General features: G+C 45.0%; 1 protein-coding gene across 1 annotated transcript in view; it reads right to left on the reverse strand.

Annotated features, from left to right (window-relative positions):
- The window catches only part of LOC122380283 (venom peptide isomerase heavy chain-like), a 64403-nt gene that overhangs the window by 14182 nt on the left and 36356 nt on the right, over positions 1 to 13865 (reverse strand). Inside the window, exon 3 of the mRNA XM_043363320.1 lies at positions 12923 to 13099. Within this exon, the coding sequence (XP_043219255.1) occupies positions 12923 to 13099 (177 nt within the window). The remainder of the gene's footprint in view (positions 1 to 12922; positions 13100 to 13865) is intronic.

Below are 13865 nucleotides of genomic sequence, written 5' to 3' on the forward strand. Positions count from 1 at the left end.
GTTTCCATTTGTGCAGTGTCTAGTTATGAAGAATTGCTTGCCGATATATGACCTGCAGTGATCGACGTTCTGATTCAACTAGATGCCGGCAGCGCTCGTGCGTTGCCTTGGGCCAGAATTGGAGGATCCCTAGCCCAATGACTTCATTAGGTAATAGCGGCTGCGCCATGCCATCTTTCTGTTTCTAATAGCGTGTGTCTAGTTACGAGCGAGCGAGCGCAGCGAGCGAAGTGAGTCTTTTCAATATAACGGAAAAATCTCAGTATGAGCGGCCCGGCCCGGCCCGGCCCGGCCTGTAACGCTTTTGAGAGGCTTATATCTCAGCAACCGCTGGACCAATTGGCCTGCGGTCTTTTTTGTTGGGTAGCCCCATCCCTTCTACCCCGTAATTGACTACTTTTGATACATCTCAGTGACCGCCGTGAAAAGTCAAGGATGTTCAAGCTGTTTTGCAAAAGTAGTGAATTTGAGAGGCTCATATCTCAGCAGCCGCTTGGGCGATTGACTTGCGGTAATTTTTGTAGGGTAACAGCATCCCTTCTACCCAAAATAGGATACCCTCGATGCATGTGGGTCACCCCTAGTGCACGTGCAAAATACAACAATAAGAGGTGCCAAATTTGTTCCCATTTCAGTAACTCGGTAATTACTGGGGCGATTTCGCTGAAACTTGGCATACAGGTAGGCACCCACCAGGCAATGCATTCCCATGTGTTGCGGTTAGGGTGCTACTGCACGTGCGCACGTGCAGGGGGCGTTTCCAGCTCTCGAGAACGGCTGGGCCGATTGCGCTCAAATTTGGTACACGGTTGGGGACCAGTTAGTAGGGTGCCGTGCAAAAGTCATTTTGGACCCTGTTTGCACGTGCGCACGTGCAGAATGCCGCTTCCAGATCTCAGGAACGGCTGGGCCGATTGCGTTCAAATTTGGCACACCGCTAGCGACCGGTTAGAAGGGTGCTTTGCGCAAGCCCGTTGGAAGCACCCTCTCGCCCTTCCGCACGTGCAGGGCTCACTATCTCGCTCGCTCGTTCTTCGCCCAAAAGGCGTTTTACTGGTTCTATCAGTGTACCGACTTTTGTGTCGCTAGATCGACGTTTCCCGGGATCAGAGGATCCCTCGTCAAAACCGTTATCCGCCCCCCGCACGCGCAGCTTGCACCCCTCGGATATTATCTCGCCGGAATGTCGAGATCAAATGTATTCTTCTTATGACCTGCAAGTTTTGAACCAGTTAGAGCTGCCGTTTACCCTGCAGGCGTGGCAACGTACGAAGGGGTGCAATCGGCTTGCACGTGCAAAGCTCATGCACCACAGAGTTCAGCTCAACCAAATGTGCATTATTTTTCAGGTCTTGCCTGGGACTACCATTGAACCGATTTTGAGGTTGATAGATTAAAATTTCTTTGAGCCAGAGGACCTCACGTCAAAACGGTTTTCCGACCCCAGCACGTGCAGCCTGCACCCCTCGCAGACGGTGACTCCCCTGGAAACTGGTTCAAGGTGTTACCGATGTGTCCCGCCAGTATGGCTTTGCCCGTGACCTCGGGTTGACCTGTAGCCTTGACAAAAAAATTCGTGTCACCGAAACTTTGAAGCGGAATAGCATGTGCCACGAAGCACCGAGCGAACCGAGGCCAGCACCAAAATTTACCTCGCCGGAGACGAATCAAACGGTCCCACTTTCGTCCCGATCGGTCCACCCATTTTGACTCCAGGTCCAAAAAAGCTTGGACAAACTCACTCACTCACTCACTCACTGACAAACAGGTTCAGCATTGGAGCGACCCACCAATGGGAATTTCCGGATGCAAAAGCATGCTATCGCATGCTTTTGATCCTCCAATTCTGGATAACTTGCCATAAGCCATCATTCTCAACCAAATCGCGCAGAGACGTTTGCAAAGTTGTCGGGGGGGGGGGGGGGGAACAAGAGCGATTTTAAATGAATCGCTCTCCATGCAGTGCAATAGGACTTAGGTTTAATTTTTCGAAAGTTGTGGAGCCGTCCCCGGTGTCCGGCCTGGCCAACTCTCTCAAGAACCGACAGCTAACGGAACACTGAAGTTTCACTACGACGATTTCCGCCAAAGTTATGAAGAAAAGGCAAGTGCAAGAAGTACAAAACTTTTCTTGGTAATCAAAACTTAGGTTTGGCAAATTCCAAACCCTAAGTCACTACAACTGTGGATATAAATAAGCTGGTTATTGACGGCCAAGCTCTGGCCAATCTGAGGTTCAGACCTATATCAAGTTCATGAGGCAGCTGCGGTTGGGCGCGGCTCACGGGCTCCACTGCATAGGCTCAGACAGGTACTCTACAAAATGTCTTCTGTGTTCGTAGGTTCAGATCAATCGATAGGTATGTGCATGCTTCTGATTCGATTGATAACTGTAAACGGGCGCTGGAAGTGAAAGGTTCGCTTGATATACGAAAGGTGCATTGCAAGAAAGCACATTATTTCAGAAATACACTTTCATTTTATCTTGAGCGTTTTTGGAATGGGCCGGATGAATTCGTCATCAAACCGGTAAGGATTTCGTTTGAAGACCACCGATATTTAATAATATGATGGTCTTCAAACGAATTCGCTGGCAAATTCGATGACTGGATTGGGCGGCGTAGGATCTGCTGGTCATCTGATTATGGGTTGATTTAGGGCCTAGTTGGGCCCCTAATTAACCCATATTAATTAGGGCCCTAATTATGGCCTAATTACTAATTAGGGCTTGTAAGGTTACCAGCACCAGGTATGAACTAGTTTTTGAACCAACAATGGGCTCGTCTTGGGGTTCGAATGTATAGCAATACGTTAGTTTTGACCTAGTTTGAGCTTCATTCGTTAACCCTATTCCTGGCGGGGGGGGGGGGGGGCTCAGGAGCCCCCCCCCTGAGGTTTTTTGGTTATTTCTCCCAAACGCGTTGAGCTAGGAAGCTCAAATTTTCTGACCTTTCCTAAAAGGCTTCTACGCAACATGTCTGAAACTTTTGAGTTGATCTGACCTCAGGTCAGGTCACCAGAGGCGGTTTGGTGACCCTACCTCAGAAAAGTTTGCAATCACGCCAGAGCTAGAGTTTTTGACCGATCAATTTCTTCTCTTCAGGCTCTAGTTAGGGTACCAGTATGTGCAATTTTTATATCTCGGAATTTTGATATCGGTGACCCAAGGTCAGGTCAGTTTCGCGACCTCCCCATTATAAGTCAATGGGGGAAAAATCAACTCCCTGTTTTTACCACTAAAACGGGTCGGAATGGCCCCATATACCATACATGACTTCATATACGATCAACCTTCACTACCTTGAGGTCTGTTTTGCTGTTGGGCAGCTGTGAGGTCATGTGACGTCATCAAAGGTCACCAAAGGTTTTTGGCCAATAACTCCGTACAGGAACACGATACAGACGCGTGGATGGTCTCATTGTGTTCAGCTCGTCAAGACGCATCGAATGATATACATGATGACCTCGAGGTCACGTGACCTGAGGTCAACCTTTGACTTTGACCTTTCGAGGTCAACATATATATCATTCGATGCGGATTGACGAGAGGATCACGATGATGCCCTTAGTTTGTTCCTATCTTGACTAATTCGAAAGTTATTCGAGAAAAACTCTCTCCATATCTAGCGCCGCCATTTTGACTTTTTCGACCCCTGTGACGTCATCTTTGACCTGACCTGAAAATGACCTTAGTAAAAATTGTAGATCTTGACCGTGCGTATCCGATGCCGTTTACCGTTTGTCGCTGCAATGTGTAGTTTTTGAGATCTGAGGGGGGGGGCCGAATCGGCCCCCCCCCGCCAGTTTCTTGTCCCGGCGGAGCCCGCCAGGATTAGGGTTAAGTAGGAACAAGACGATGCTTCTTTTGAACATCGTCACTAAACAAGCCGCCCTCGTTTTGACATTGTTTTTCGTTATTATTGTTACTATAGTCTGTTCTATATCAAGCTTGCAGTTGGAGTTTCTTCGGTAGATCGCTCCTCCGCTCAAGAATTTGTATTTGTATTTGTATTTGTATTTACATTTAAGAGCGATCCACATACAAAGTGCGTGGCGATTACTGCTCAGCGTCTTAAAATGTAAGAGCTGTATATACAGAAATCACGCACTGCTTTCAGCAGGGCACTTCGGCTGCAAACTTGAAACGGAACAGAGTATAGGTACTTTGTTATCATACACAGCATTAACAAGGACCTGCTTCCAAAACAAGGCAGAAACGCTCCAGCTATTTTTGGGACGTGGTAAAAACTAACCGACACCTGGTAACTGTCATCTGACGAACACAAAACAAGCCAGGGGCTCGCAGCGTGTGTCAAAAGTAGGATGCAAAACTAGTCTGTACCCCCGACATTTAGCGTTGAGAATCATTTGACGAGGGGCTAGCCAATATTTTTTACAGTGAAGGAAAACGAAAAGGAGAAGAAAAAATGAAACATGTAAGGATGAATCTCGAAAGGAAGAATACGAATGAACGACATCTGATAACAGTTGTCCCGACAATTGTGCTGTGTATGTTTGTATAACCCTCGCCGGACCTATTGGTTTTCTACATACGCGCCGGCCGAGGGGGGGGGGGGGGCGGGTACGACCCCCCCCCGCCGTTTCGCCCCTGGTGGAGCTAGCGCGTCGCGGAAAAAACGAGCGTGTGCGCCGTTACGAGACGCAGAGATTGGTACCCGATTTTAAGGTCCTAGGTCAACCGGTGACCTCTGAGGTCAGGTCAAGTGCCCCAGAGAACGGTTCGGTTTTTGGTGAATAACTTCGCAAAAACGGCCGCAGAGCCGCGATTTTGGCAGCATCGTGTTCGCCTTGCTCAGGCGCGTCGAATGATATACTTTTTGTTCGGGTCAGGTCAACTTAGGGTGTTGACCTCAGGTCAAGGTCAGGTCAGCACCCCCAGGTCACGAAGTTGGTCGAAAGAGGTCATGTCGCATATCATTCGATTCGGCAGGTCTTCCTGAGTCCATTGGTGGCTTTCCCGACTCGCTAGCTTAATTTGATCGGGAGTTATTGACGAAAAACTAATATGACCTTGATGACGTCATAAATGACGTCACGGAAGGTTAACATTGCAAAAGTGACGCATCTAACCTTGCAAGGAGTGCATCAAATCACGATTCTGTGTGCTTGAGATAGTTGGAGATCGTTTCCGGCGCCAGAATAGCAGTTTGAATTTTTCCCCATTGACTTATAATGGTGAGGTCACGAAAATGACCTGACCTCATATGACCTTTAGGAAAAATCCGAGATATACAAGTTGTGAGACTCATAATGGATACTAGATCCTGCAAGTTTCATTTCCCTGTGACATCTCCTCTGGCAGTGAGGGCGTTGCGAAGTTGCGACATCTGAAGACCGTGCAGAGGTTCACTTATGACGTCATAGGTCAGTGACCTGACCTGACCCAAAAATGCGGTTGGTGTCAAAAGATGCGGCTTGGATCAAAGGTCAGGTATGCCAAGTTTTAGCTCTCTATCGCCAGCGTGTTTGGAGCTATCACGAAAAAACCCTATGGGGGGGGGGCGGCACCCGCCCCCCCCTCGGCCGGCGAGGGATAAGAGAAAAAGAAGTGTTGCATATCAATTATCATCTTATCGAATGCTTTAAAAGTTGAACGTGTCAAAAATGTGTATTTAGTTTTTTATAATCTCTAGTCTCATGTGCAGAATGGTTGAAAAATGTCCAGGTCATGTGTATTTTGAAAGTGTAAAAGATATTGATTAATTTATTTATGTATTAGTATCTCGGTATTGTCACTGACGAAGACACCCTGAGGCCGAAACGTCTGGCTATTTAGAATATTTGCCTTTGTGTTGTCATCGAAAGTGAATAAATATCACAATGTCTGACACGATACCTACAAATTATACACTAAACTTTTTTCTTCTCCATTTCTTTTTGTGTTGTTTTTCAGTATATCCCCTACCTTTGTTCCCGAAGAGAAAGCTATTTTAAAACCAGTCATTTCAATCTGTTTCGCTATCATCTCGGCTGGTTTCGAATTGGGAAGTGTTATACATCGTTCGGTTTTCTTCGTCTTTGTTGTCGCGCTTCGCTTTCGAATATTGATAGCTTTTCTTTTCAAGTTGACTAGAAATCCTTTGGGGTACTTTAATTTCGTGAACGATGCCATGATGTGCTGATCTCTTCATCTATAAACTCTTCACCACAAATGCAATACGCTCTAAGGAAAAACCCCAACACTATCCCACTTTTAACCCGCGCCCCGTAGGGCTACCGGCGGACCCTACCACCCGTAGGGGGGGGGGGGCGTTTCGGCCCCCCCCCCTAAGATCTCGGAAAGTTACCGGCCGATTTTCAAAATTCAAACGGCGTTCGATAGCCCCACCCGGGAACTACCTTGTGACCAAATTTCATTGACCTAGGTCAAACCGATGACGTCACAGGTCAGGTCAAAGGTCAGATTTTCACCGTTCACAGGCAATTCAAGAAATGTGCTGTGAAAGCGAGTAAATTGGTAATTTATTGAAAACCATCGATGGTACATTGTTCGTCAAACACATACCTTGCTATCTGAGGTCACTGATACCAGGTCAGGTCACAGCGAGGTCAGGTCACCGGGGGTCACAATATGAATGTGTCGTGTGATACATGTTTTATGGTCCATTTTACATGACAAATGCGATTATGTGGGTTAGGCAGCCTTTGGGGCCAGCCTAGGTCACGTTTTTGTGAAGGTCAGGTCAAGGTCAGGTCAAATTAGGTCAAACTTCAAAGTTGATATTTTTGCATAAAATGGGTAACGATTCGATGCAGCTCGTCACGGGGAGTCTAATGGTGGTCTTCGTTTTGCTCTACGAGTTCTAGAATTGCCAAAAATTGAGTTTGAAAATTTGACGTCATCATTTTTGAACAGCTTTTTCGCTATAACTTGGCCAAAAAACGAGGTATCGATCTGAAATTTGGTATGTAGATAGAAGACGGTAGGCACTATCACATATATTCCGGTTTTTTCGAAATTCAAAAAACTTTTTGGATTTTTTGGCGAATATATCCAAAAAAAGTTTTTTTAATTTTTGGGGGTCAAAACTCAAAAATTTCAAAAATTCGAGATAGCAGTTTTGTAGCCCTGTCAATCCTACACCTTTTATGTTTTGATCATTTTTCTGTATCTTCAAAGCTGTAGTCCTGACAGGTCTTCTCGCGAAGGTCTTTTTTCGGTCAAAAATGACAGAACATGACGTCACTCTGACGTCATTTGTGGCCAACCTATCATAGCCTCTGGAAAAATTTTTGGTCACAATGTGTAAAATTGATGCCCGGAGGGGTCCTGAAAGTTTGGTGGCGATATCTTCAGCCGTTTAGGAGATATCGACCGAAAAGGACAGGGGGGGGGGGCCGTTTCGGCCCCCCCCCTACGGGGCGCGGGTTAACCCGATCATTGTGTCCAGAATAGAAATGTGCATTTCTTGATTGCATTTCTTGATACTGTGATCATACGTGGGAGTCAGCCAAAATTTAAAGTGTATCGAAAGCCTACAAACAAAGAGTCGTACGCACATTTCTATTCTGGACACAATGATCGGGTTAAAAGTGGGATAGTGTTGGTGCTTTTCCTTAGAGCGTATCGCATTTGTAGTGAAGAGTTTATAGATGAAGAGATTCAGCACATCATGGCATCGTTCACGAAATTAAGTACCCCAAAGGATTTCTAGTCAACTTGAAAAGAAAAGCTATCAGTATTCGAAAGCGAAGCGCGACAACAAAGACGAAGAAAACCGAACGATATATAACACTTCCCAATTCGAAACCAGCCGAGATGATAGCGAAACAGATTGAAATGACTGGATTTAACACGCGCACTGCAGGGGGGGGGGGGTTGTTTTCAACCCCTCCCCTCTGGTTTTTTCGCTGTAACTCAAAAACCAGTGAAGCTACTACTTTGAAACTTTGTATAGCTGTTCATCAAACAATTTTACATCACCTCTGAAAAAATAGTGTTAGGTCATGCAAGGTCAGGTCACCAGGTCACGATAAGTGACCTCACCTCATAAAAAGTTTGACGCTGTGCTACATCCACACCATTTGATTGAATGCTATGAAACTTTCAGAAACATATTAGGAGACCATAAGGAACATTTTGATTATTTCGAAATTTTATTTCTGTGACCTTAGGTCAGGTCACTTTTTGGGGCCCGGCATGCAATTTCGGACATAACTCGAGAAGTATGGGACATAGAAACGTCATTCTTTCACCATCCCGCTTATTTTATCAAGACGCGTCGATCAAGATGCAACTTGACCTAGTTTGGTCAATGTTTGACCTAACATGACCTCGATCTCAAGTCACCTGAGGTCACCAACGGTTTTTCTTCAATAACTTTTCATTGAATAGAGATAGAGACTCCGTTCGACGTTAATCGTGTTTGTCTCGTCAATGCGGATCGAATGATATGCAACATGACCTATTTCGGTCAGGTCATGACCTTGTCCTGAGGTCAACTTTTGAACTTGACCTTTCGAGGTCATATTATATACCATTCGATGCGCCTTGACGAGCTAAGAACGATGGTGTGTGCATTATTTCTCTATCTCTTTGGGAAGAAAAGTTATTGCAGAAAAAGCATTTCCGGAAAATTTGCAATATTGATCTGACATTACATGACCTCTATAGGCTGAACGGTTGACCTTATGTCAAATCTGAGGACAGCTTTGCAAAAGAGCGTTTCAACAGCTATCGGATGTTTTTTTCGCAACTTTCTAGCTCATCTAGTCCCCGAGATAAGGCGGAAATATGGAGGGATGTCGAGATCGCTAAAAATCGCAACATTTTAAGTTTGGTGACCTCTGCTGACCTCGTTTTTGACCTGACCCGAAAATGATCTTAGTATTTCTTGTAGATCTCATTTCAACCTATCCAACGCCGTTTACCGCTTGTCGCTACGCTGCGCCGTTTTTGAGATCTCAGGGGGGGGGGGTGTTTTCAGCCCCCCCCCCTGCAGTTCGTGTTCGGCCCAGACCCGCTGCAGTGCGCGTGTTAAAATAGCTTTCTCTTCGGGAACAAAGGTAGGGGATATACTGAAAAACCACACAAAAAGAAATGGAGAAGAGAAAAGTTTAGTGTTTAAGATTCCTTGTGGTTCTTGTGACAAATCATACATAGGGGAAACCGGGAGGGCTTAGACGTTAGATTAAAGGAACATAAGCGGGACATGCAAACAACGCAGAACATAGAGCGGTAGTAATTCATGCTCAGAAAACACATCATTTACCAAGATGGGGCGGGGCGGAAATTTTAACATTATGTAAAAACAAAGACAATCGGAGGGCGACAGAGGCGGCATTTATAGCAATGAACGAAACGATAAATATTAGGGTGGGTTCGAACTTCGATGAAATGGGCAAAACCAGCGACGATGTATAGTTTGAAGAAAACGCGTCATTAGTTTGTATAAGTGTACTTGTTCATGATCGTTCTGTATAATTAAATTTGTTGTTATCCATGTGTCATATGTCAGTGATCTATTTTGCTATCATTTTTCGTGGATATTCTCCTACAGGTGGATTAGTAGTGAATATGTCATATGCATGAATTTTTAAAATCAAGACCGAAGACGATTGCACTGTGACGAGCTCGAATGTTTGTGTGCTATATCTTGTTTTCTCTGTGATTATGTCATGCTGATGAAGATTTAACCCGCGCACCGACTTCGCCAACTTCGCACCGACGGGGGGGGGGCGGATGACCGCCCCCCCCCCTGAGATCTCGAGAACGAAGCAAGATAGCGACAAGCGGTAAACGGCATCGGATACGCACGGCCAAGATCTACAATTTTTACTAAGGTCATTTTCAGGTCAGGTCAAAGATGACGTCACAGGGGTCGAAAAAGTCAAAATGGCGGCGCTAGATATGGAGAGAGTTTTTCTCGAATAACTTTCGAATTAGTCAAGATAGGAACAAACTAAGGGCATTATCGTGATCCTCTCGTCAATCCGCATCGAATGATATATATGTTGACCTCGAAAGGTCAAGGTCAAAGGTTGACCTCAGGTCACGTGACCTCGAGGTCATCATGTATAGCATTCGATGCGTCTTGACGAGCTGAACACAATGAGACCATCCACGCGTCTGTATCTTGTTCCTGTACGGAGTTATTGGCCAAAAACCTTTGGTGACCTTTGATGACGTCACATGACCTCACAGCTGCCCAACAGCAAAACAGACCTCAAGGTAGTGAAGGTTGATCGTATATGAAGTCATGTATGGTATATGGGGCCATTCCGACCCGTTTTAGTGGTAAAAACAGGGAGTTGATTTTTCCCCCATTGACTTATAATGGGGAGGTCGCGAAATTGACCTGACCTTAGGTCACCGATATCAAAATTCCGAGATAAACAAATTGTAGCTACTAATGACCTAATAATATCCTGCGACTTTCAAAGGCCTCCGACATCTACTGTAGCTCTGGCACGGTGACAAAGTTGCAAAAAAGTGACTTGAGGTTGGGTCATTCAAAGTGACCTGGTGACCTGACCTTAAAATGTAGGAGGTTCAAACTTGCACACCATGTGTAAAATTGATGAGGTTATAGTCATACCAAATTTCGCGGCGCGTAGGGGGGGCGGATATCCGCCCTCCCCCTGAGGTTTTTTTTAACCCCCCCCCCGTCGGTGCGAGGGTTAATAATCGAAACGCAAAAAGTGCATGGAAGTTCCGTGTTTTTCAACATCATCTTTCTTTAACCCGCGCGGGGCTGGGGGGGGGGGGTAAATTTTACCCCCCCTCGCGAATTTTTGTGATATCTCAAAAACGGCGGCGCGCAGTTTTGCCAAACTTTCAGTACCTTTTCTTACATCAATTTGACACCTTCCCTGAAAATTTGAGCGAAATCCGTCGGAAAATTTTTGAGAAATTGACGTTTTAGTGACGTCATGTTCGCCATTTTCGCCTCAAAAACGGCAAAAGTTCAAACGCCGCTAACATCTTCATTTTTAAAGGAATCAAGACGTAACAAAAAAGGTTATACGTAATTTTACTTTGTCTATCAAATGGCTATCTCGGTTTTTTTTGAAAATTTTGGATTTTGGCCTAAATTTTTTCAAAAAACTGATTTTTTTGGGAAAATCATTATAAAATCCAAAATTTTGAGTCTATCGAAAAAACCGGAATATATGTCAGAGAAGTGGTCTATGTGCACCTACATACCAAATTTTTGAAGAATCGGTTCAAAAATGTGGGAGTTATTCAAAATTTTATGACGTCACGACACACAAAATTTTTGAAAAATGACTTTTTTGGAAGTTCTAGACCTCGTACGGAAACAAAAATAGCACCATTCGATTCGCCGTGAAAAACTGCATCAGATAGACACCTTTTTAGGCCTTAACAACCAACTTCAAAATTTGACCTCACTTGACCTGACCTTGACCTGACCTCGACCTGAAATTCATCCAGAGGTGGTCCATATCACTTATTGAGTGTGCCTATTGAATTCTATGAGTAAAATGACCCATAAAACATGTGTCGCACATGCCCTTTTCTATATTTTGTTTTTTGGTGACCTGACCTGACCTGACCTGACCTTGACCTTGACCTCTGAATGATATTGTATGCAACTAATATTGTCTTGGTAGCCTAAGAACACGTTTTGGGCGATCAGTCTCAGTCCATGACTCCATTCTTCGCCAACTACGGTGCAAGGCCGATACTGTAGAAACTTGCAATTTGTACCCTTGACCTGACCTTGACCTTGACCTCAAACTTTAAATTAAGTACATGTTTTTAGTAGTTCGTGATGAGAGCTTTCGATTGGCGTTTGAATTTTCCAAATCGGACCATTAGTTCGGGAGATAACAGGGGGGGGGGGTAAAATTTACCCCCCCCCAGCCCCGCGCGTTCGGCTGGAGACCCCAGCCCCGCGCGGGTTAACCCTCGCCCGCACATGGGGGGGGGGGGTGGTTGCCACCCCCAGGTAGTCTTTCTGCTCTGCACTCAACATTTTTAGAGCTAGAAGGCTGATTTTTCGTATAACTGTATAACTGCTCCTCTATCCTTTCTTGATGTCCACTGAAAATTTCATGTTTCTGTGGTTTTTGGTTTCGGAGATATGACCTTGTTTTTCAGGTCATGTCATGACCCAAATGACCAACTCTCATCATCTTGCGTTGGCTATGGGCCTTGTGAGCTTTTGACACCTTGATTTCGGCTTTTTTTGCCAGTCAATTACCTCCCACCTATCATGGAACATGTTGTGCGACGATGTACAGATGTCAAGGTCAGGGTCAAGGTCAACCTAGGTCATCTAAAATAATTGCGTTTTAGGCAAGCTGAATTTACTTTTCGTGAAGTTTTTTGACTGCATTTTTGGTAAGACCTTCTCAGATCATGATTTCATGTAATATGGACACATAAATAATCGGTGCACACATTAGCATACACACAGACACACACAGACATACAAACACATATCATTGACCTTGACCTAACTTGACCTGAAATGACCCCAGCAGCAAAAACCTGGTGGGGTAGTGTGACAAAGAGGTTCTAGCTGGCTTGGCACCAGAAAACGGCATCGTCATCGGTATATGCTAAGCAGCGCACTTGATATCCAACGGTGACCCAAAACAGCAACATTTTTTAGTTTGACCTGACCTGGAAGGTCAATGACTGACCTGAGAAGGTAAAACTGGGTATCATTGGATTTGTCTCTTCCCAAAAAACCTTTTTGGTCTTTACCGCGAAGCTCTATCTCCAACAGGAGCAAGATGGCGCTGGGGGTGGCAACCCCCCCCCCCCCCCCATGTGCGTTCTAGGATGGGAAAATGGCATGCGCGGGCGAGGGTTAAAAGAACTATGGAATAAATTTTCTCATAATCATAATCTCTATCAGAAGCTCGATGAAAGTACATTTTTCATCAGATTCAAGCTATGACACATAATTTTCAAATTGTCCATACTTACATTGATGAATCCATAGCCAACGACAGTGGCTTTTTCATCTGTGTATTTGGATCTGTGCGGAAGGCAGATGGGGGCGATGAAGTTCACCGCCACTGGCAGAGACAGGACTCGTTCCATCTTGAGAAGCGCAATGTCGTTCTCCTTCGTCGTTGGGTTAAAGTCGGGATGCGAGATAATCTGAAATGATCATAAATAATGAATTTCGGGACAAGCCCGCTTCAATCACGTGACATATTTCTAATTGTTTTTGAATAACTTCTGACCTTGAAATAACTTCTGATTTGTAAGGTCATTCAAAAACAATTAAACGATTTAGCACTCGCCCTGGAAGGGCATTTTTCATAACACGGCCTGGCAGGGGTGGGGGGGGGGGGGCGGGGTCGATGCGACCCCCCCTCGCGATTGGCTCCTATGGCACCTAGAAACACCAAATTTGGTAGGTAGGTGGGCTCCCTTGAGTCCACGCCCCTGTGCAAATTTAGTTGCTCTAGGTCAATATTTAGGGGGGTTTGGGGGATATAAATGTAAAAATCTCGCTAAAAACAGGTCAAAAGTTTTTCGCTTATAACTTTTGATCTAACTAAGATAGAGCCAAAAGAAAAGCACCAATGAACTCAACACGTCAAGGCGCGTCGAATGATATAGGTACTTGTTAGTTTGCTTAAGTGTACTTAAAGTTTTTCTTAATTACTAAGTAAACTTTAATTATATAATTAAGTTCATTACGGAGCGACCGAAGCGAGCGGAGTCTCATACTGAATTAACCCTCGCCCGCACATGGGGGGGGGGGGGTGGTTGCCACCCCCCCAGGCAGTCTTTCTATTCTCTGCACTCAACATTTTTAGAGCTAGAAGGCTGATTTTTCGTATAGCTGCTCGTCTATCCTTTCTTGATGTCCACTGAAAATTTCAAGTTTCTGTGATTTTTGGTTTCGGAGATATGA

Source organism: Amphibalanus amphitrite, unplaced genomic scaffold, assembly GCF_019059575.1.
Source record: "Amphibalanus amphitrite isolate SeventyFive unplaced genomic scaffold, NRLGWU_Aamphi_draft 000094F_arrow, whole genome shotgun sequence".
NCBI classification, from domain to species: Eukaryota; Metazoa; Arthropoda; class Thecostraca; order Balanomorpha; family Balanidae; genus Amphibalanus; species Amphibalanus amphitrite.